The sequence below is a fragment of the Mauremys mutica genome, chromosome 13 (assembly GCF_020497125.1).
Source record: "Mauremys mutica isolate MM-2020 ecotype Southern chromosome 13, ASM2049712v1, whole genome shotgun sequence".
NCBI lineage: Eukaryota > Metazoa > Chordata > Testudines > Geoemydidae > Mauremys > Mauremys mutica.
The window spans coordinates 17,755,233-17,778,870 of record NC_059084.1 but is presented as its reverse complement, the minus strand read 5'-3'; the positions used below and the strand labels follow the sequence as shown (position 1 = coordinate 17,778,870).

At 41.8% G+C, this 23,638-nt stretch overlaps 1 protein-coding gene across 5 annotated transcripts in view; it reads right to left on the bottom strand.

Moving 5' to 3' along the window:
- SULF2 (sulfatase 2) overlaps positions 1-23,638 on the bottom strand; it is a 249,012-nt gene that overhangs the window by 53,798 nt on the left and 171,576 nt on the right. For all 5 annotated transcript variants that reach the window (XM_044986391.1, XM_044986390.1, XM_044986387.1 and 2 more), the window contains 3 exons: positions 22,875-23,114; positions 5,760-5,911; positions 1,422-1,591 (listed from right to left, as the gene is read on the bottom strand). In XM_044986391.1, coding sequence (XP_044842326.1) covers positions 1,422-1,591; positions 5,760-5,911; positions 22,875-23,114 — 562 coding nt within the window. The remainder of the gene's footprint in view (positions 1-1,421; positions 1,592-5,759; positions 5,912-22,874; positions 23,115-23,638) is intronic.

Below are 23,638 nucleotides of genomic sequence, written 5' to 3'. Positions count from 1 at the left end.
ACAGCGATGCATTTCATAGATTTCATCCCCTTCCTTCCCCTGATCCCTTCACCCTTTTCTCTTTTGCATCATCATAATTAAATTGCTGTAGAGGATTGTGTGGAAAATGATTACATCTTTGAGATAAGAGTGTTTTCCATAAGCATTCCTAATAAGGTTGGAGGTCAACTCTGTGTACGAGTAATAGCAGACACTACTCATTTTGAGCTTTTGTAATTTTCATTTCAAAGGAAAAGAACTGAGCATGGGATTGCAAACAACTTGAACATGAAATACTGTGTCATTTCAGGCCCGAGAGACAGATTCTCTTTAGTGGCACAGTGCGGCAGAACGAAATATACAATTCTTAGCTCTCTAATAATCAGAAACTAAAACAAAGAAAACCCTTACACACACACACATACACACGTTCCAAAGCCGAATACTGCAAGGAGGTAGGTGCCCTCAACTGCTGTTTGATGATCACCTTACAGAGTCAATCCTTGCCTCCTCCACAAAGCTGAAATTAATGACTCTGCCCCTGAAAGCTACATGTGCCAAACTAGTTTTAATCTGAAATCACTGCATTCTCTGACCACATAGGAAGAAAGCTGAATTTTGGTGACAGCAGAAGGCTAGAGATCAAGAGACCTAAATTATTTGTCAGCTTTGCTGAAAACTTCCTGGGTGACTTTGGCAAGTCATATGGGGAAACTGAGATGCTGAAAGTCTGAATGTTAAATAGGGATAATAATAAACATTACTTATTATTTGTATTAATGTAACACCCACAAAATACACATAAAGGTAAAGTCTGAAGCCCCGAAGAGCTTACAATTTAAGGGACATGTCCTGATTCACCTTAAACACGCTGAATAGCACCTTACCTCCCAAGTAGTCTCACTGAAGTGAAATTTACACCCACTTGGGGTACGTCAGCGAGCCTCCCAGCCTGGGTCAACTGACTTGAGCTTGTGGGGTTGATGATAGCGCTCTGAAGCCCACACCCTTCCCTAGGTTTCAGAACCTCAGCGCCAGCCACGACTCCAAAGCACTGTCTACAGAGCTATTTTTAGACTGCTAGTGCAAGCCCATCTCTCAGCCCAGGATGGGATGCTCGCTGTCATAGGTTGTGTAGATACACATGGCCAGAGCAGCGTAAAGGGACTTTAGAGAACCAGGGCCATAGAATTTGACATAAAGCTCAGTGATATCAATGTGAATCTTTCCATTGACTTCAAGGAGCTTTGGTTCAGGCCCACTGATATGGTCTCTACTCTGAAGGTGCTTATAGTATTCTGAATATTCATATAAAAATTCTGAACTCTTCTGTTCTTACTAACTGTGCTAAACGCATACCAAGAATCTAAGGACCCCAAAATATGTTTTTCCCCGTTCTTTTTTCTTGTGCCAGGAAATACAGGGATTTTATTTTTCCTTACATGTGTTGTGAAGCGTTGGGAAAGAATTGTGAATACTGAGGAGCTGAATCTTCAGGACCATGAGGAGCAGCGTGGCTGAGAACCATCAAAACTGGCCTATGGGGATACATCTTCTTTGAGATTCTGAAGAAGCTGATACTGTCATTGGTGATCAGGTCAGTCAGATAATCCTGGAAGAGGAGGAAAAAGTTGAATAAAATATTCCAACAGCCAATTAGAGTCCTAGATAGTCTTGGGTATCACGAGGGACGCGGGAAAAAAGATTATTTAGCCTGGAAAGGAAGAGTAAGGAGAGACTAAGTTTAGGTTGTTAAAATTATGAACAATAAATGAAAAAATAGATCATTCCCTTCTCTGTAGCCGATGATATGGAAAAACAACAAGCCCCTCCAAGAAATTAAGGGCAGCTAAATTGTTTGTGTTCTGGGGTTGAGATTTTCAAAGCATGCAAGAGGATTTAGGCACATTGTTCATTGAAAGAATGCTTTGAAAATCTCAACTGATTTGTGTGTGGGGGGGGGGTTGTGTGCCTTCCTCTGAAGCATCAGACAGTTACCAAGGCTAGCAGCCAGATACTGGACTAGTTGGACCAATGGTCTGACTCAACACAGCAGATACAAGAGAGGCACTCAGATACCATGATGATGGGTACAGCGTAAGAATCTAAAGGTAGGTAGATAGAGGTCTCCATTAAAAAACAAATCTGAAAACTTAATAGAGTCCCCTGGGAAAATGTAAACTGAACATCCTTGGTGATCCTCTAGAGTATCAAGTACATGTTGTGATACTGGAAGCATGTGGATTGAAAACAGTGTCTTTGTGACACTTCCTGTATATCAAGAAAACGCTATATATCAACATATGTTTCAGACACCAGCATGGTATTATTTATTGTAAAACAACACAAACACAAAAAAGATTGGCTTTTCACCTCCAAAATCCAAAGTAAAACCACATGCAGTGTCTTGCTTTTGTCAAGTCACCAGGTATGAGTGTGGTTCACATCACAGAGGATGGAATAACTCACATCACAGAGGATGGAATACCTCCCTGGTTCTCCTTTCTAGCACAGCTTTCTTTCATCAGCCCTGTCCCTGGCTTCCCAGTGCACCTCCCTTTTATAGAGTAAAGGTAATGCAAAGGCGTGAGACTGACAGTCCAGGAGACTGAACTACTCTGTTTTGCTATATAACAAATCCAGTACAGTACAGTCAGTGCCTTCTCAATCTTCTTCACCTCTGCCATGGAGGTGCAAGAGAAAGTCAGCTTTCATTACTCAAAAGTGGCCTCTCTCACTTGATTTTTTTTGTTCAAACTTAGCACAACTGCTTGCTGCCTCTCCCAGAACCACGCTGACCAAGCTTCAATTTACACCTTTGCATACCAGTCTTGACTTGAAGCATTCCTGCTATTCCAATCCTAGGTTTACCCTATCCAAGTCTGCCACCTGTTCTGAATTATGTGGTGTATTTGTGATATGAATAACTATCTACAGAGGACAAAGCAGAAACCACCAACTCATTTCAATTATGAAAGCTTGTGTAGATAAGCATAACTCCACCAAAAACAATGGAGGTCCACCAGCTGAGGACCTGACCCTCTATATCTGAAAAACTCTTCTTAATGTCGATTAAGGAACTGAAAGTCAATATTCTAATAGAGAACTCTGGAATAATAATACACTCACATTTATTAAAACATATATGTATTTTCTAAGCCTGCTATAAGACATAATGAAGACAGAAAGACCTTTTGTTCTTGGGTCTGGCCTGTGAAGAGAATATGGATTTCTATTCCATTCTAAAGGGCAAGGGCACTTGACAGGTCAAAATTGCCCTCAAATTAAAATTTTGTAAAAATAAACATTTGCAAAACCTAAGACCAAATGGAAATATTGCCATGAATTTATTTTTATTTAAGCCTCCAGTTAAGATAGATTTAAAAAACTAAATGTCATGTTTTAAAAAAAACCTAAATAAGGCAAATTATGCTAATACATACAAAGTTAAATAGATAAGAAACTGATAGAAAAAGTGTAACCGACTAGTACATTTTCTGGCTAATATTTAGATTTTAAAAAGTGAATAATGATTTTGTTTGCCTCAATTTGTGAGGTGCCAAGCTTGAAATACTTTTAATGGGCCTGATTTCAGAGAGTGTGCCCACTACTCACTTTTGAAAATCGTGGCTTTCATTGTCTAAAATAAGAGTTAACAAAAAGTAAGCTAACATAATAATATTAAAAATGGGATTTTTTTCTTTAACGGTATTTTTAATAAGGATATCTAGGTTTTAAAAATATAATTCTTAACCTGACAGTTATCCTTTAATATGAACTTTGTATTAAATTTGGATCTCAAATATTTAATTTGTACAACTAAGAGGTCAATAGCTCATGGAAGCACCAATGGGCTTTGCTAACTTGTGTACCAGTGGGGCAGAGATGTTAGAAACAAAAAGGTATTTGTTTTATGATGTTGAAGGGTCATTAAAATAATCTCTCTGGAGTCACGTTACTTCAACTTGTCCCTTAGCGGACAATTTAGTTATGAAAAGAAAAACATAAAAGGCAGGGAGGAAACATACAGTAGCATGTTTCAACTACTGATCGATCCACCACTTGACTCCAAATATTACTATCAATATATATTGCTTTGTACACTACTGGCAGGGAATTACAGTAATAATCTATATGCACAAGGTGTGATGGTCATTTGGAACATTTACTTTCAACCAGGGATTTTTGGAAAAAGGCGTTCTAATAGGTGTTCATACATCTTAGATATGAAGAGCTGTACAAAATGAAAATGTGAGCGATTTAAAAATACCTTATATACCAAACAGAGTTGAGGGTTTTTAAGTGTGTGTATTCCCTCCTTAGCTCCCTTTGGAGCAACTGGGTACAGTGACCAGTAAAATCACTGACATCACATTATTCCACTGAAAAGTTTTCTAATTCAACATTTCCAATAGTTTAGCTGTTAAGATCAGCACTCGTCCTTTACAGATTAAAAGTGAAATGGGAGAGAGGCATAATTTTGTCAATCAGTTGTCCCTTCCCTTTATCAGCTGGTAATAGAAGAAGAAACCTGAGAAACCTATTAAGATTCAGCTTCTGACACAAAGCACATTAAACAAAACAAAACAAACAAAAATAATCTACATTTCAGTTTCTTTAAGAAAAATGTTCTGTGTACACACCACCAGGAAAGCAAAAACATGTATAGGCAACATTTGTATTTTTTAAACAAAAAGGGCAGGGTGTGTTTGAACTGAATTCTTCTCATGCAAATCTATCTATCAAATGATTATGATGTTACAGTGAGAATTAACTATTGTTATAGTTAACTATAATTATAACCTTTTTCTTCTAAATCCAGAATTACATGATGTCACTTCGCAGCTATTTGCTTTTCCCCCCTCCTTCAAACAATGCCCCGTTTCACTCTTGGACTGTTTCCTTCAGGTTCCAGTTTTTCCAACCAAAGCAGTTTACAAATGAATTATTTACAGCCATAAATCAGAGATTCTGCAACTCACTTCAGGAAATCACACAAGCTGGCTGCTTTGACAAATGCATGCATTTTGCTCAAGTAAACATTCTCCTTGCTAGTAGACATTATGCAGCATGAGATGAGAAAGGGAAGTGGTGGGGCCTGTGCTGGGGAGATGGGCACCAAACATTTTAGTGAGCTAAGTCAAGGTAGAGTATCCTCAAGTACTTTAGAAAGATATATATGTAACAGTTACACATCCACAGCATTCACATAGCAAGGACAGTTTTAATGTGTGATAAACTGATGCATTATGGACTCCCCACAATTATCATACTGTGACCATGAAACAGGCTTTTACTTAATAAATACATACATACAAACCAATCCACCCACCCATCCTAAGTAGAAGGAATCAGATACTAATCTCATTTACACTTGTGAAATCTCACTGAAGTCAGTTTTATTTCTCCAGTTGTACACCAGTGTAACAGGTCAGGGGCCGGCCCAGTGAGTGTTAACTGAAGTGCAGAGCAGTGAAATACTAGTCTTGATGCAGTTAAATCCATCTCTCAGCTTGTAAGACATATTGAAGCTTTTACAGTCCTAGGACATGTAACTTATATTCTTGTAGCTGCTAAGAACATTTTAAAGAACCTGTCCACCAGAAGTGAAAAGATATGGTCCAAAGGAGCCGCCTTATGGGCTGAAACAGATGTTACTAGCACTGTCTTTCAATTATGAAATGAATACTTTAATTAGACTGAATCCATAAAGTGTTTGTATTCTTCTTGCAGTCATGTCCAAAGGGGAAAAAAAATCAAAATAAATCAATACTACCTACCCTAGAGTAGTCAAATCCATGCTTCTCCTTCACGCCATTTCTACAGAGTGTGTAGTTGTAAAAGCGAGAGTTTTTAAGTAATCCAACCCATTCTTTCCAGCCAGGAGGCACATAGGAACCATTGTATTCATTAAGGTACTTCCCAAAGAAAGCTGGAGGAGAGAAAGGAGAGCTAGAATAAGTAGTTATAATACAAACACCTCAGAGACCACATTTTACCACACACTTCAGTTTTTGTCCTCATCCAGGTACATTTAACATGGACAGCACATAGTGAGATGTCTTATGAAATTCTGCATACAGTCTTCCCTGCATTTCAGAGCTCTCTAATGTTATAGGTCATTTGCATTACACACCATTGTATAAGAAATAAACCAGATCAAACTAATAACTGAAACTGCATTTAAAGTACCTATAATAGTGGTTGATACATTCAGGCACATGTCTCAAATAATGCCAATTGCCACATTACTTCATCCTACCCTGAACCACCCAATTTAGCTGCCCTCTTCATATTGGTTACAGTCATTTAAGCTATTTGTAGCTAAGTAAGTGCTCAGCAGCATCAGGCTGGTGTGGGAGACACAACAACAAATGAGGCAGTTCACAAAGTGATGAAATTTCAAAGGCTTAAAAGAAATGGACCAGCAGCCTGTTTGTCAGAAGAAATGAAGAGTATACGAGACATTAAAGAAAGCTATGCAGTTATGTGAGTCTTCCTCCCGGAATAGTTATTCAGACTGACCAGGCTCCTGTAAACCTCAGATACAGTGACACAAATTACTTAATAGAAAATGGAGGAGAAAAATGCAAAATATTAATATTATACAGAAAAGCACAAATTCACCAAGATGTTATAATACCCCCATTGATGCATACCTGGTATAGCAATTTTTAAAGGTTAAAAGTTAACAGCACACCCACAGTGGGCTAGAGCAGAGACTATCACACTCATTCCTCTTTAGATTATACAGATTTTGAACCCAGAATCGAACAATGAATGTGACAACTCATGATGATGCTCCTGTCAATTGACATTTATGTGTATGTAGAGAGAGCAGAAGATGACAGTGGAGTGATCTGAGATCAGCATTTCCCCCTAAAGCTGTAGACTGAGATTTTCAAAGGAGCCTAAGGGATTTGGATACACAATTCCCATACATTTTTATTGGGAATTGGATTCCATATTCCTTAGGCAGTTTTGAAAATCTTAGCAATAGTGCCAGATTCTGACCTCCCTTATATTTGTGCAGATGAGGAGGATTTTCACTGAAATTGGTGGGCCAGATTCTCAGCTGGTGCAAATTGGTACAGCTCCAATGAAGTCAATGGAGATATTTGCACCATCTAAGGATTTGTCACAAAGGGAATTAAGTCAATGTGAGAGAGAGATTCCCTTATCCACAAATAGCACTGTTCCTACTTGATAAGACACACAAGTTAAAGTGCACAATCTAGGTATGATACAAAAAAAATGGGTAAAAGATGTACCTGAGGACAAAGGGACAGATCATCACATGGCATAAGTTGACATTGCTCCACTGACTTCACCAGCTGAGAATGTGACCCAAAATCTCAGTAGAACTAGCACGATGGGGAACATGGGACTAGCAATAAAGATGGAAATATTTCAAAGCAGTGAATAAATGGACAACTTCTCAGGGACATTTAGTGAATAAGATCAGACCTGAAGAGCTACAGAAAAATTTCAAAATGTAATTGGAAAAAATCTATCCATCATCCTCTTCAACAGAAAATGAAGGTGGTCAACTAAGGTGTCTCCCTAGCCATGACTAATGGAGTCAAAATCTGGGATCTTTTAAAACTGATGGAAGTGCTGAAAGAATCATGGTCTAACACGCAGAAGACAGTACCTGGAGATAGAAGATCCACTGAAGAGACATGAATGAATAAATACAGTAAATACATCCAAGGAGCTTAAACAACTTTCCAAAGGTGGGTTAACATTGTTTTCGCTATTTTATAGATGAGTAACTGAGCCACAGAGGGGTTAATTGATTGGTAAGTCTGTATGCAGTGTTGTAGCCATGTTGGTCCCAGAATATTAGAGGAAAAGTGAGTGACCCCATCCTGAAAGAAATCTTTCCTGAACCCCCTCTTCTGGCCTTCAAACAATGCCCCAGCCTCTCTAAGCTCATCATCAGAAGCAAGCTCCCCACATACCAAGACACACTAACTGAAAACCTCAGTCACCACGCAAAACCTGCAGTCATATCTCCACTACTACAGTGAACAACAACCTCCACAACACATTTTTCAAGATCCCTGGGTCCTACACATGCCTATCACAACACACGGTGTATCTCATCCAGTGCACTAAATGGCCCAATAGCAACTATGTGGGTGAAACCGGACAAACATTGCGCTCTCAAATGAACTCACATAGGAAATTGATAAAAGACGGAAAAAAACCCACCACATCCCCTGTGAGTGAACACTTTTCACAAAGCGATCACTCTATATCTGACTTATCAGTTGTCATCCTCAAAGGAAACCAGCACAACACTTTCAAAAGACGAGCCTGGGAGCTTAAATCCATAACTTTGCTAGACACTGAAAGTCATGGACTGAATAGTGACTCTGGTTTTATGCCTTATGACAACAATCTAGATCCCACTAACAATCCCACCACCCCCAGCTGCTTTTGCTCCTCCCTTCCTCTTCTCTCTAAGACTGGAGGGGTGTTAATGGGCCAATTCACCTGGAATGGGCCCTTGAAATGTGCATTCGTTATTTATGCTAAACAATCTGTTCCATTTTGTATTTAGCTGCGTGTAGGGAGCCAGGGTGGCTTCCCTCCAAACCTGAGGGTAAAGAGCCACTCTCTCAGACTGAGTGGGCGGGGCCAGGCCAAGCTTACTCCACCCCCCGGAAGGGGGAGGGGTGGAACAGGAAGTACAAAAGGCCGGGCCCTTAGCTCAGTCAGAGCACCACCAGGGAGGGAGGCAGATGTAGATGCAGACCACTGGCTGTTCCCTTCAGACCCTGCTGCCACGCCAGGGGAGGCCCTGGACCAGGAGAAACCTGACCTGGAGGAAGGACAGGGGCTACCAGGACTGCCCGCTGCCGAGTACCCAGAGGAACTGGAGGAGCCTGAGGCGGAGCTGGAGCTGGAGCTGCCAGCAGCCGAGTACCCGGACGAGCTGGAGGGACTGGAGGCACTTGCTCGAGCGACCGGGTAGGAAGTAGCCCAGGGACAGAACTGCAGTGCGGTGAGTCTGTTTGGTCAGCGTGTTGCGGATGGACCCCTGCTGACCCAGTGGTAGGACCTGGGCTGGAACGCAGTGGAGTTAGGTGAGCCTGCGTTCCCCTACCCCGGCCAACCTGTCTCAGGTAGCAGAACCCCGACAGCACTATAGGCCCCTGCCGGCGCTCCCCGGCCCGAGGGGCGCGCTAGAGGCCCCTGCCGGCGCTCCCCGGCCCGAGGGGCGCGCTAGAGGCCCCTGCCGGCGCTCCCCGGCCCGAGGGGCGCGCTAGAGGCCCCTGCCGGCGCTCCCCGGCCTGAGGGGCGCGCTAGAGGCCCCTGCCGGCGCTCCCCGGCCTCCACTAATTCCCTAGGGACAGACAGCATGACTCTGGCCAGCCCCCTAGCGGCTCAGTGGGCCAACCGACATAGGTCACACTGTGACACTCTGAGTGAGGCCAGGTCTACACCACAGACCTGTAGAGGTATAAATACATCATTCAGGGGTGTGAAAAATCCACACCCCTGAGCAACATAGTTATACCAACCTAACCCGCTGTGTAAACGGAGCTATGTCAATGGGATAGCTTCTCTTGTCGAGATACCTACCTCCTCTGATGGAGGTAGATTAAGTATGCCAACGGGAGAAGCTGTCCTGTCGGCGTAAATGTGTTGCTCCTAAAGTGCAACAGTGGCGCAGCTGTGCTGCTGTAATTCTGTAGGTGAAGACAAGCCCTAAGTTTCCCAGACCTGCAGAAGAGCTCAGTATAAGCTCAAACGTTTGTCTCACCAACACAAGTTGGTCCAGTAAAAGATGTTCCCCCCCCACCCACCCACCTTCCCTCTTGTAAGTCTGTGACCGAGTCAGCATCATTGTGAAGAATTCCAGTTCCCCTGTTCTAATCAACAGATCACACTTCCACTTTAATAAGACCAGTCACCAAAATCAGACAAACTAAGATGACAGCAACTAGCAAAGCAAAATCCACTTAACTGTAAATGGATAAAAATCGTCATGTCCTTTTAGAGGGTTGCACAGCACAAATACTCTCTCAAATGACTTTGCTTTCTGAGCAACATCCAATATTTAGAAAGTGAAAGGCAAACCACAAGGATATGTGGGTAATTAAACAGAGCAGGAGATTTTGTTTTGTTTTGGCCCGGTATCAGGGGATAATGGATTGAGATATTGACTGTTGTCTACCATGGCAGGTATGTACAAAGCAAACTAAAGGCTTTTGTGCCTCACCCATATATTATATCCAAACAGAGTTAAATTTGGCACTGCTTCGCACCCCATTCATGGAAGCCCAGTTTCCAGTTTACCAGTCAGTTCCTAAAGCCTTTGGCTGAGCCAGCTAAAGAATGCAGGAAAGCTGCACTCTGCAAATAATTACTTCATTGTCATTCAGCAGAGGCATTAAAGGAAAGTCTGAGGGAAGTTCCTTCCAGCACCTTTTGCATATCTGCCATTGTATGTTCAGGAGGACGGTTTTATAATCTTTCATGGATGTCAAAGTACTTTAAGTAATTTTCTCTACTGTTTCTAACCTTCCATTTCACATCTCTCTTTCTCCCTCCCTTCTTCTCAAGAACCTTAAAAGGCTCATTATTTAAACTCTTCCGAACGTTTCTCCTTTGTGCTACAGAATATGGGGCTACAGTAAAGCTTTTTTTCTGCTGGGGAAGATTTTGCTTTCATAGCGTAAAGCTTCTGTCTAACACACTTTTCTTTTTCTGCTTCAGTCCAGCCCATCACCATAGACAGCTGCTTAGTGGAGAATGCAAGCCTTCAGTGCATCCAATTCCAGACTGCTCCAGGATTTCATTAGCAAACATTTTCAGGGACCAAAGCTATACATGCACAGCTGTGTTCCAACATCCAGTCTATGAAGTAACTGTAAAAATATATCCAGATGGTTTAAAATGATTTTTATACATGTAATAATAATAAAGTGGGTTTAAAAACTAGTATCCAACATAGTCTCTCCCATGAATAGGTGAAGCAGGGTCCATGGCAGATAGGATGAAACTAAATGACAAGTCCTGTATACAAAGTAGCCTCTCCTGCCAGATTTTATGACCCCACCAAGTTCTCGGCTCCCCAAAGTTTCCACGACTCCCAACCACCTGGAAGAGCCTATAATGCATGTTGGAGTTGGAGGTAGAGTTTAAGAAACATTTTGCTGAAGGATAAAAAACAAGAACAGAGCATGTAATAATTTGCTGCATGTTACGGATTGATACAAAGATTTCTTTTGATAACAATGTAATTTATAAATATATTAGGTCCTCAAATTCATGGTTTAAAAAGTGAATCTGGCCTGACAACATGCAGTCTACAGAGCAAAACCAAAAGAACAGACTTCTCAGTTTGAAAATGGTCTAAAAGAGTGCATTTATGACCATGGCAAACTTTCAAGTCAACGCTCCTCCCTACCCATCCTTACAAGGCTTTTTATATTTTATATTTTAAGGATAAATTTCCAAAAAATGAAATGTAACAGAAACGATATTCAAATATCTTTCCATGGCTCTAAATTCAAGTGGAAATTAAGAGACTGTTCCTAGCTGCGTCATTAGAATGATGAGGAAAATCATTCCTCTCATTTCATCCCACCTGGGCTGTGATGCCAAGGCCCAACACTGGAAGTTAAGGATAGAGGGACTGAGTCTAATCTCACTTATTCCAGTTTAGATTGGGAGTAATTCTGCAGATGTCGGTGGAGTTTCACGAATGTAAAATTGGTGAGAGACAGAATCAAGGCCAGAGTTACCGCTCTTCATTCACTCGCCTTGACAATGGAGTTCAAGTGATAGTCAGTGCTATGTAATCAGTTTTTTTTATTTAGATATGTTTTTGTTAACAAGAGAGCAAGAATCTTTATGCACTAAATCTTAACAATAAAATCAGAGTGCTTATGTTCCTTTAAAATAGGTAACAGGATGAAATTAAGAAACAAAAGCACAGGTGGAATATCATTAATAACTTCCTGACAGTGATATGTTACATTATGGAATAGTTTCTCCCATGAGAAGCAGTGGAAGCTAAATCTCTTATGATATTTAAGCCTACACTGGGGTTATGCACTAGAAAAATATATTATAAGGAGCATTCTTGCCCTGGGTTGGATGAGCTAGAAAGCCTAATAGGTCTCTCTCATCTCGAATTTAATTTACATGATTCCCAAATTTTAGCATACGGATTTATATTTCTAAATAATTTTGTTAACAAAATAGTGCAATGAAGATTAAAGCTCAGAAAAGCAAAGTCAGGCTTCTCCCTATTATGGGGCACAAGAGTTAAGAGTTTATACTATTAATACTTCCCCTCAAAACTCTTTATATACCCCCTGTGCTACTTGTTTATATCTACCTGCTGCCCAGTTAATACCCTGTTAAACTGCACATACCTGCAGTGACTTTAACCGTAAACCTCTGTGCCATAACCATTAACCTTCTACATTCCAAATCAGATATCATGTGTCAAGTACTTTGTAGAACTTTGCATTCACTTTGATATATTTTTAGTAGCCATCTTTCCAATCATTTGCTAAAGTTTTTAGCTGCCAATCTGAAAGTTTTGCATATGGGTTTATTTATTCCTCTGAGTTGCTCCATTTCTGTTTGATTTTTCCAGGTCAAGTGTTTGAGCTAAAATTTGCAGCTATTCAGTTTTGAATGGAAAAGCAGCATTTCTGCTCTGATTCCTATTACGTATCTAGCCAAAATTATTTTGTAACACTTTCTTGCTCTGTAAAAGGCATTCATATAAAATCATGTGTAACAGAGAGTTTTCAGCAAGGCAAGGTATTTATATGTACTAGTAACAAGCGCAAACTCTCAAGGTCAAGTTCAGTACTCACATCGGGCCAAATTCTGCACTCACACTGGTAGTGTACTCTAGGATTAACTCCAACAAACTCAATGGATTTAAAGTGGTGTAACACTGATAGATCTGAGTTAAGAATGTGGCTATTTACTCCAACAGTAGTCAGTATAAAATCTGTCCCCTAGGGACAGTTTTTCAGAAGAATTCAGCTCTGTCAGGCACCAAACTAAAAGGCCAGATTTTCAAAAGACCTCAGCACATTGGGTGCTGAGCTCTACTGAAAATCTGGCCTCTGATTAGGTACCTAAATGGGAACTGAGCTCTTCTGAATATCTATCCCCAATTGTATTGAACGGACCAGTTGAAAATCTGGCCCTTAGCATTTAGCAATAATAGGAATTGTAGCTCTGCTGCAAAAAGTTAAAATATCTGCTATTAGTATTATTAGCTCAGTAACGGTTATAAATCTTACGAGCCATAGAAAATATACAATAGGTTCTTATACACAAAATCCTTTTTGAAAGATGAAAAGGAGAACTTAAGGCCACATTTAGTCCTCAAACCCCATCCAACTCCATTGATTCTTGGTTATAAGCAAAGGCATAATTTGGCTCATAGGGATTTTTTTTAAAAACCATGAAATGTTTGCTGGAAATCAGAGATTTAGTGCATCTGCCACACAGTCTTTGAAAATGATGAAATCTTTGAGGAACGTAATAGTCAGCTAGGATTAAAGAAAGAAGTATTAGGTGCATTCTTTAAAAAGTCTGTTGCACATGATAGCCCAGATTTTCCTCTGCATTACAGAATGCTATCGGCAGAAAGCTGCCCTAAAGATTGTGTACCCCGCCCATCACTGTAGGGAACCCTCTAGTGGCACAGAGCTGGAGTAGGGGGCTGGGTTCATACCCACCCCCTTCTCCCAGAAGTTGATTTAGAATTTGGGGCTGGAGTGAAAAAGGATATCCTGATGATCCGCTGATTCCTGGTTGCCCTAAATGCCCTGGTGGGCCATCAGCAGCCAGTGCAATTACAGTAGCCTCTAGACTGCTCTAATTTATGCCAGGGGACGGGTCTGGTACACACCTTGGGGAACACAAAGGTACGTTTTACAATATCTTTGTGCACTCTCTTGAGTCTGTAATGCACATTCCTCAGCTGCAGCCAAGGCTCAGTCCCAATGTTTATTTACTGGCTCAGGCTGGCTGATGCAGGGGGGAAGTGGAGTCAATTAAAACAGCAGAATGTAGATAATAAACCAACTCCTGCTTGTCTTTCTGAGGTAGGTAATCCCAATGGAAACAATGGGCCAGAGCGTGCTCCCATTAAAACCAATGGGACTATTCAAGTAAATGGAGCAAGTCTACCGTTGTAAGGCCCAGACCCCTTTTCCTGAAATAAGCCAGCATGTGCTGAATGGAGAAAAGCCCTATCAGCCATATTCTCAATGCCCTGCCACTCAAACCTTTACAGATCTCGATGGCCAGCTGTGACTATTCTAGTTTGCTACTTTCCCAGAATGCTCCCCCTGTCCCCCCAAAAAACAACAAAACCCCCAAACTCCTAGAAGCATAGTACATTACAAACTGACCACATGGCATTACTACCAAATCACATTCTTAGGATTTATCCTCCAGTCTTCAAATGTAACATTTCCTCTTTCATGTAAAAATATCATAAACCTGCCCAGTATTGGATTGATAGACTTTTGTAATAAGGAGCAAGATAATCCAAGGTTTATCTGGTTTATGCTGAACCTTTATTGGTGACAGAGTCTGCACCAATTTATTTTGGTCAACTCCAAACTTAGGACTGGTCTACACTGAAAACTTACATTGGCATAGCTACATCTCTCAGGGGGTGAAAAAATCCACATCTGTGAGAGACGTCGCTATCCTGACCTAATCCCGAGTGTAGACAGTGCTAGGTCAAGAATTCTTCTGTCAAACTAGCTAGTACCTCTTGTGGAGGTGGACTGGCGATAGCAATGGGAAAGACCCTCCCTGCAGTGAGTGTCTACACTGAAGTGCTACAGTGGCGCAGTTGCAGCTATTCTGCTGTAGCATTTTAAGTGTAGACATACCCTTAAAAGAATTTCATTCAAGGTCAGTTTGTCCACAGAATTTGAGAAAGCCCCTGATTGCCAAACTCTGGGAAGGTATTAGATTATGTTGTGTAAAAAGAAATGTCTTCCCCCTTGAAACAGAATCTGTTTTCTTCCATTTAGCAGTAAACTTAGAAGAAGCACTAGAAAAACACTGGCTGATAAATAAATATGCAAAGGAAACAATATAGTCTTACTGGACCCAGTTAAGAGAAAATTCCCACCCTGACAACCAAATTCCTTTCTACTAAATTTCCATCCAGACAGAAGAACTGTAAAATTCTACAGATAGATTATTTTCCATATGTTCACCTAATTCACTTTTCCCATCTTTTCTTCAATGACCTTTGTAAGATATAACAGCCCCAGGACTTTCATAACAGCCAACCTATATGTCCCTTATGATGCATCTAACTATATCTTGGGTACTAATCTCCCCCCTTCCCATAACATCTGAGCACCTCAGAATCTTGAATGTATTTTGCCTCACAGCACCCCTGCGAGGTAAGACGGTGCTATTATCTCTATGCCTCAGCTCCCCATCTGTAAAACAGAGAGACTAAGTGACTTGCCCAAGGTCCCACAGGAAGCTGGGAACTGAACTTGGGTCTCCCCTGTCCCAGACTAGCACCCTATCCACCAGACCATCCTTCCCCTTATATATAAGTAAGGAGTTACAATTCAACACAGCTTGCCCTTCTGCCTCCAGAATGTCCTTTCCGTAAAGGCTTATGGATGCAGGCAGTTGCTTGCCAGAGCAGTTACCATGTTCTGTTCTGCTAGACTGTTCCACTAAGAGATTTCACAAAATCTATTGCTTCGTCTTTGAGCTGGATACAACAAGCCAAACTTTTCCACTACCTACCAAACCATGCATTGTTGCTGCTGCGCTGGATGAGTCTGTAAACAGTATGGGCAACATACCATATGCCTGAGCACTTAGGAAAGCAGTCTTAAAAAGCTGCATTAGAGTTGTTGCCTGGAGTTTGATTGTAACCTTACCACTCTGTGGATTAGCCTCTGCAGTCATAAAAATAAGGGTGTCTTAGAGAAGTTGTGCCTCAATATGATTTTGAAAAGCTGAATGAGAGTTCTGCAAGAGAGAGTTCTGGAGAATACCATCAGAAAGGAAGTACTCAGTTATAATGAGGATTGTGGAATACATGCCTAGATAGACGGAGATCCTAGACAATATGGAGAAAATCTCTTCTCAGTCTTTTGGCTAAGATCCTGCCTAATATCTGATGCATGCTGTGTTAGGAAACTATATGCTACCCTTTAAAAAAGACAGACCCAACCATCTGATAGGTCTTTTCAATCTGTAAATACTGTGGTCCTAAATGAAGTAACATGGATTTTGAAAGCATTTTGATAATGTGCAAATATTCTATTTAGCTTTTTGCTGTTTTGAAGACTATGAGATAAGAATCCTATTTTTAAGAAATACCACACTAAAAGTTGCTACTTGGCAGAAACGATAAATCAATATGACAAAGCCATTATACTTTAAATGCTAGAATTGGCATCCTATCATAAGAGTAAATTACTGGAAAAAAGATGAGGTGTTTCTGACAATCTAAAATATCTAATGCTGAAAACAGATACAGTCAGGCAAAAGGGAAAGGGAGGGGTTCCAGTGATATGTGGCTGGGCAAAAGGAAACCACAGATACTTTCTTTGGTTCACTTCTACAGCCATGGATGTATTCATGTCAGGTACAGAGGCAAGCGTTGTTGGACCCTGGACTACACTGTGGATCTAAGTTAGGAAGATATCTATAGACGGGCATATGCTCCTCTTGTCTACAGAATACTTAGGCAAACCTGTAGAATAAGTCATAGTAGGTAGCCAGAGGGGATAGGTAGCTATGCAGTGGAATCCTCTCTAGTGTACAGATGCCTCTCATTTCTGCAGCCTCTGCATGAAGCCCAGCTGTGGTTCGGATGTTCAGTCAGGGGGAGGAGCCAGGGAAACAGAGTTCCAGATAGCATGTTCCCTCTTAATTCTATAAGAGCTCACAGTACATCTACATAATAAGTTACAAAGGCTCAGAGCCCTGTCGATATACACTGTGGAGGAGGTACATGCATGCAGAGGCCAGATTCAGCACCAGTCAGCTACATGAGGTGAGAGTTGGAGCCACTCTCCTGACTCCAAAACACAAAAGACCAGAAATCCAAGAGCCCGTTCCCTGAAGATTTTGTTCTAATTTCTGGAGGGCATTCCATCTCCCCATACTGCATTGCTACAGGCCCTGCCTGCCAGAGAAGATAATGTAGTTAGAGGCAGTGGATTATGGGCTATAGATCTACCCTTTACTTCTGTTTCTTTTAACATGGCACCCGGTTGCTCCCTGCAATAACTGCTACCCTAGTAAATTTTATATGCAAAAATCCTCCGTTCAGGTTATTTTCAAGCGTAGAGGTCTCCAAACTGTCTACAAATAGGGTATTATTGGTCTGACAGTCCCGGTCTGACAGTCCCTGCTAGGATGTTTCAAAACAGAGAGTAATGTGATTTAGGCCAATAGGAGTTGAAATTCATTGAAAGTCAATGGATTTAGGAACTTAAGTGCCTAAGTCACGTCTGAGAATGGAATGTAGGCACTATTGAAAATCTTACTCCAAGTTCCTCATCCAGTACAAAAATCTGCTTTCCTGTGTTCAAGGGGTTATCTGAGTTGGGATACATTCTTTCCCGACACAAATAGAACTCCCAGTGGGAGGAAGCACGGTCTAGTGCAGGGGTGGGCAAACTTTTTGGGCCGAGGGCCACATCTGGGTGGGGAAATTGTATGCAGGGCCGGGGCAGGGGGTTGGGGTGCGTGAGGGAGTGTGGGGTGTGGGAGGGGATGCGGTGTGCAGGAAGGGGCTCAGGGCAAGGGATTGGGGCAGAGAAGGGGTGTGGGGTGTATGAGGGAGCTCAGGGCAGGGGGTTGGGGTGCAGGAGGGGTGCAAGGTGCGGGCAGAAAGCTGGGGAGTGGGGTGCAGGAGGGCTTCGGACTCCAGCCCGGCACCGCTTATCTAAAGCGGCTCTGGGGTGGCAGCAGTGTACACTGGGGCCAGCACAGGCTCCCTGCATGCCTGCCCTGACCTCGGCCCTGCGCCGCTCCAGGAAGCAGTGCAGCCCCTGGGGGATGGGGGAGGGGAGGCGGAGGGCTCTGCATGTGATGCCCTTGCCGTGCCTCCAGGTACCTCCCCCAAAGCTCCCATTGGCCACGGTTTCCCGTTCCTGGCCAATGGGAGCTGCAGGGGGCGGTGCCTGGAGGCATGGGCAACATACGGAGCCCTCTGCCCCTCCCCCCTGCCCGGGAGCCGCAGGGAAGTGGTGCCGGCCGCTTTTGCAGAACGGTGCGTGGCCCGCGGCACCACGGGGGGCAATCCCGTGGGCCTGATCCAAAGCCCTGATGGGCTGGATCCGACCCATGGGCTGTAGTTTGCCCATCCCTGGTCTAGTGGCTAGGGCACCAGACTGCAAGCTAGAAAACCTTGCTTCTGTTCTCAGCTTTGCCAGTGACCTTCTGTGTGACCATGGGTGAGTCACATCACCACTTGATATCTGTTTTTCCTCCCAACTTTGTCTGTCTTGTCTATAAGCTCCCAGGGCACAGGCTAGCTCCTACTATGCATTTGTGACCCCATTGTGCCAGGCACTGTACAATCTCAGTTGGGGTCTCCAAGTATTACTATAATAGAAGTAATAACTAACAACTGTGGAAAGCAGGATGCTGCAGGGAAGAGCTGAGAATCTGAGAATTTTGCCCTTGCCATGTGTTTGAACATTATAATCCAATCAGATCTTTTCTGGGTTCATTCCTCCTTTAATAAACATTTACCAATGGCATTTCTCCTATTTCTTAGAATTAAATTTATATTAAAGTTATTCTGAAATGTCAAAGCCTCAGACAGTGATGCAGAAAAATAATTATTTGACTGCAGTCAGCTACTGTATGTGTTTAGTCTAATACTAACGGGAGGAAATGGAACATTGTGACTGAATTTTAATGAATTAATTAGTTAATTATTGTAAAGGCCTGCGAAAGTGCTAAGTATGATTATTACTTTTATTCCCAGGAAACCTCAAATAATAGCAGAGCTAGGCCTCCTATAATGATATTTCTCTCAGTTCATAAAAAATGAATGGTGTAAACTGGTATTTATTAATTTTTTTGTATAATTCAAGTATGAGCCTAATGTCATGAGGCCAGATTCTGCCATCCTAACTCAAAATGCCTTTTATTGTGTGAATAGCCCCGCTTAAAACACTGAGTTATACCTGCAGTAGGTTACTACTCAATGTGAGTGAGGATGACCTAATCTGGCCCATATATACATAAATGAGTTGCACCTGCTGCATTTTGGTCTGAGTTAAGTGCTGATGTAAGTGAACATAACTTCCACTGAAGCCTCATTGAAGCCAATACTCACTTTCACCAGAGCTGAATTTAATTAGATACACAAGCCTTTTCATTTCCTGACTGTAGATGAGACTGAAAAAACGTATAATATTCTGGAATGCGTCACCAATTTTAAGACCTAATCCGTAAAACAACCAAAAAGAGAAAAAAAAAACAAAGAGAAACTTTTCTCATTAATATCTATGGAAAAAGTGTAGGTTAGTGTGACAATCAAGTATCTTGGTATTTGTTACTAGGAAAAATACACCTCCACAACAGCGTATCCTGCATTTTAAGTGCTGCTTCCTTACAAAAGCTGCGTGTATCCATGGAAAACAGAACCTTCTTTCTGTAAATGTTTATACACGGAATCTTTGGCAGTCAATTCTCAGACACTCAGAAATGTTTATCACAAGATCTCTTTGTTTTCCCTCCATTCTAGACGGCTCCTCCTCAGGGTCTGAGCCTCAGTGCCCACTATTTCACATCATGATGATTCAGGCATCAGAGCTTTCACCATGCTTTTCCACAAATGAATCTTCAACTGACTTAATGTGTTTACCTAAATTGTCCTTCCTGTATAATTTCCCACAATGTGTAATAAGGCAATGATATGAGAAGCTCTTGAGTTGGACTGTTTGATGTACAGAGAGCAGGAACTCACTGTCTGCATGGGTGAGATGCACCGACAGAACAAGGCAGCCTTTATAGTTACCCCTCACAACACCAGCATTTTCCAGACTGCAAGCCAAATTAATGCTCATGATGACACACATATATACTTTCAGTTGCTACAGGCTTGGTGGCAGAAGGAAAGGAAAAGCCAAGCTCTGTACCGTCCCAGTGCTTATTTTAACTGATCCACAGAAGGGTGAAACCCCAGCTCAGTCCTGAATCTTATGCACTCTGGGTGAAACCTGCCTCTGCTGAATTCAGTTACAAAACCCACATTGACTTCAATACTGCCTGGATTTCACTGTCTTGTTTATGGTGCTCAAGCAATGTTGATTGGTGCTCTATAAATATGATAGACTGGTAGAGAGTTTAAAAACTACAAACAGAGACTAAACTTCAGGAAGTGATTGTGGGACTATCATGCTGGTCTCTTGCCCTCCTACACTTTTTCCACTCGATCAAGTGTGGGAGAATCCTGCGTCATGTTGGTTCGCCTGCCTGCACTTAAGTGGCACTGTTCCAGGGGTGTCAGCAGCAGCTGTACAAATCTGGCTGGAACTGCATGAGTCTGAACAATTCCAAACCACTGCTTCCATTGCCACTAGAAAATACCACAGAGCAGGTAAGAGAACAGGTAGGAAAATCCCACAGAATGGTGAGAATCCTAGTCTACAACAGGGACATAATGCAGGGACAGACACTGAAACCACAATGAGAAGGGCCAAAGTCAAACAAATACAGAAACTAGGGAGGTGGAAAAGGGGAGAGGCAAGGAAACGAAGGAAGGTAAAGGAGAGAAGAGGGTTAATAAGAGAAAGGAGGGAAGAAATGATAAAGAAAAGAGAAAGTAACTGGACTGGGAGCTAAAAGGAACAAAATAAATAAATAAATAAAGATTTAAAATAAAACCTCCCCCTTAAAGTTTCAAATCTCCCCATTTGAAAGTGAATGTAGGAGACCTTATGGTCCCCCCTCAAAGGAAAAGACTAACATGAAACGAAACAATCATATAGTCTCAGAGCAAATCAGTGTCACTGTCTTTGACTTCAATGAGATTTATGCATGTGCTTACATGGTTTCTTTAATAGGGAGCCTTTCCTGAATCAGGGACTTTGTTCAGGGCTGCAGCCATTTTCAAAGAGGACCTCACATTTCAGCAGTGAAATGTTACTTGTCACAGCTGAAAATACCCTCCTAAGCAGCTTCTTCTTGAAATGTGAGATAATGAGTGTGATAGCAAATCTTCTAAAATGTGAATCCTTGAGATGAGTTAGGGAAGCAGGTAAATCTGATAAGATCTCTGGAAGAAGCAGGTAAAATGCACTGCCACACACAGCAGATACACCCTCCTTATCAGTAAATTCAAGCCAGGAATCATAAATGAACAGCATGGTCTAGAGTTTCAGCCAGCCTTCGTTAGTGGCCACCGTCAAATTTGCTTCTATGAACAAAACCCTGCATTCGTCTGTATGAATGGGGATTTCATTCGTACCAGAAAGTCAGTCACACAGTTGTTCTATTTACATTCACAAAAGTGGTATGCTTTGCATGTCAACAGATGTGACAATACATTTGGCTTGTATCAGGGGACAGCTTGAAACTGGGACAGATTGAAAATTTTGTCTAGGTTTACTATATATTAAAACTGACTATTTTTACTTGAACTTCCTATTTAAATTTGAGTCCAAATCCTGAGAGATGAACATCTGTGACTCTTACTGAAGTCAATAAGAACAGCAAGTGTTCATGATTTGGACATTGAATATTACAACAACAACAATTACAATGATCAAATAGCAGCAAACAAAGGACAAATGCATTATAAAGAGGAAAACATGACCTCAGCATCATGTGCATTTTGTAGGGTCATAGATGTTAATACCAGGAGTGATAAATGAAAGGAAATTCTATCAAGTAATTAGGCAGACACACTTCCTCGATTTCAAGACTCATTCAAGCCTTTATCTGAGCAAAACAAAGCAAGGAAATACCCAGTTTGTTTGAAAACCACTACCTGCTGTCTGAGCACCGAAGAAAATATTATGGCTACTATTGAACATTAATATTGCAGAAGTGCCTAGCAGCGTCAACCAGATCAAGAATCTACTGTGCTAGGTACTATACAAACATATGGTAAATGACAGTCCCTGCCCCAAAGAGCTTTGTTAATGTATGCAGGCCTAGGGTTTTGTATGAAATGCTTCCTGACCTACAAGGTGCTAATGAGCAGCTCAGTGCTAGTAAACTCAAAGTAATGGGCAAGCTCTTGCACTGCAGGGTTTGTGGACACCAGAAAGAAATGGGCTTGAGGCAGCATCTCATATGTTCTGAATTCCTCTTCCTAGACTCTTTATTACTCAGAGGCATTTGCATGCAAACAGGATCTTTTGTTTCTCAAGACTTCATCTGCTCCTGCTACCTATTCCTCAGCTCAATTTTTTTTCTTAATCCTCTATTTGGGAAATCATCTCCATAGTAACCAATCACTCCACCCCAACCCAACCCAACACACACACACACAGACTGACCAAGGTGACGTTTCTTCTCTTCTTTCCCTAGTTTTACTAAACTAATTTATCTGTTTTAAGAGGAACTCCATCTTCTCTCCGTCTAGGCCCTGGCGCTCTCCCAGTTTCTTTCCTCTTCACTGAAGGTTCTGCCTTATCCACCTTAGGAGCATCAAAGTATAATTTACCAGCACAGTATATAAGTGCTGTAAGTGGTATGTCATGCCCTGGGTTCAGTTCCATGCCAACAAGATATGCTGCTCCTGTGGCCCTTTACAAGAATAAACTAGGAGATAGGACACTGGATTTTCTATTTGCTGCGAGGTCTGTGCCTGGTTTGTGGTTTTTTGTTCACAAGTCAGCAGCTGGAGAGATGGTTTGGTGCACGGGTCTTACCTGTCCTGTATCCTGTGTTATTCAGGTATATTGCAAATGTGCGTATTTCATGCTGAGCTTGCCAGGATGGAGAGGAGCAGTTCTCATTGTTAGTGTAGGTGTTGTGGTTGTGAACATATTTCCCCGTGAGAATAGAGGAGCGGGATGGGCAGCACATTGGGGTTGTCACAAAGGCATTGATGAAGTGAGCACCTCCCTGTTCCATGATCCGCCTCGTCTTATTCATCACTTGCATAGAACCTAAAAGAAGAAAACCATCAGCAGCTTACAAAAGGTTTTTCTTGTTTTCAGTTAAAAGAACAAGCCACAAGCTCACATGCTAAGTCTACCAGTGTCAGGCAGAGGAGGAGAAAACAAATTGCAAGTGGACAAGGACATCTATTAGACAAAACAAGCCCAATAAGGAATGCAAGATTTCTGAATACAATATTACAGATTACAGATTCTTACTAGAAGATTATAAATGTAGGGCTGGAAGGGACCTTGAGAGGTCATCAAATCCAGCCCCTTGTACTGAGGCAAGACCAAATAGACCTAGACCATCCCTGGCAGGTGTTCGTTCAATCTGTTCTTAAAGACCTCCAAAAAAGAACTAGATAAGTTAATGGAGGATAGGTCCATCAATGGCTATTAGCCAGGATGAACAAGGATGGTGTCCCTAGCCTCTGTTTGCTAGAAGCTGAGAATGGATCACTTGATGATTACCTGTTCTGTCCATTCCCTCTAGGGCACCTGGAATTGGCCACTGTTGGATGACAGGATAC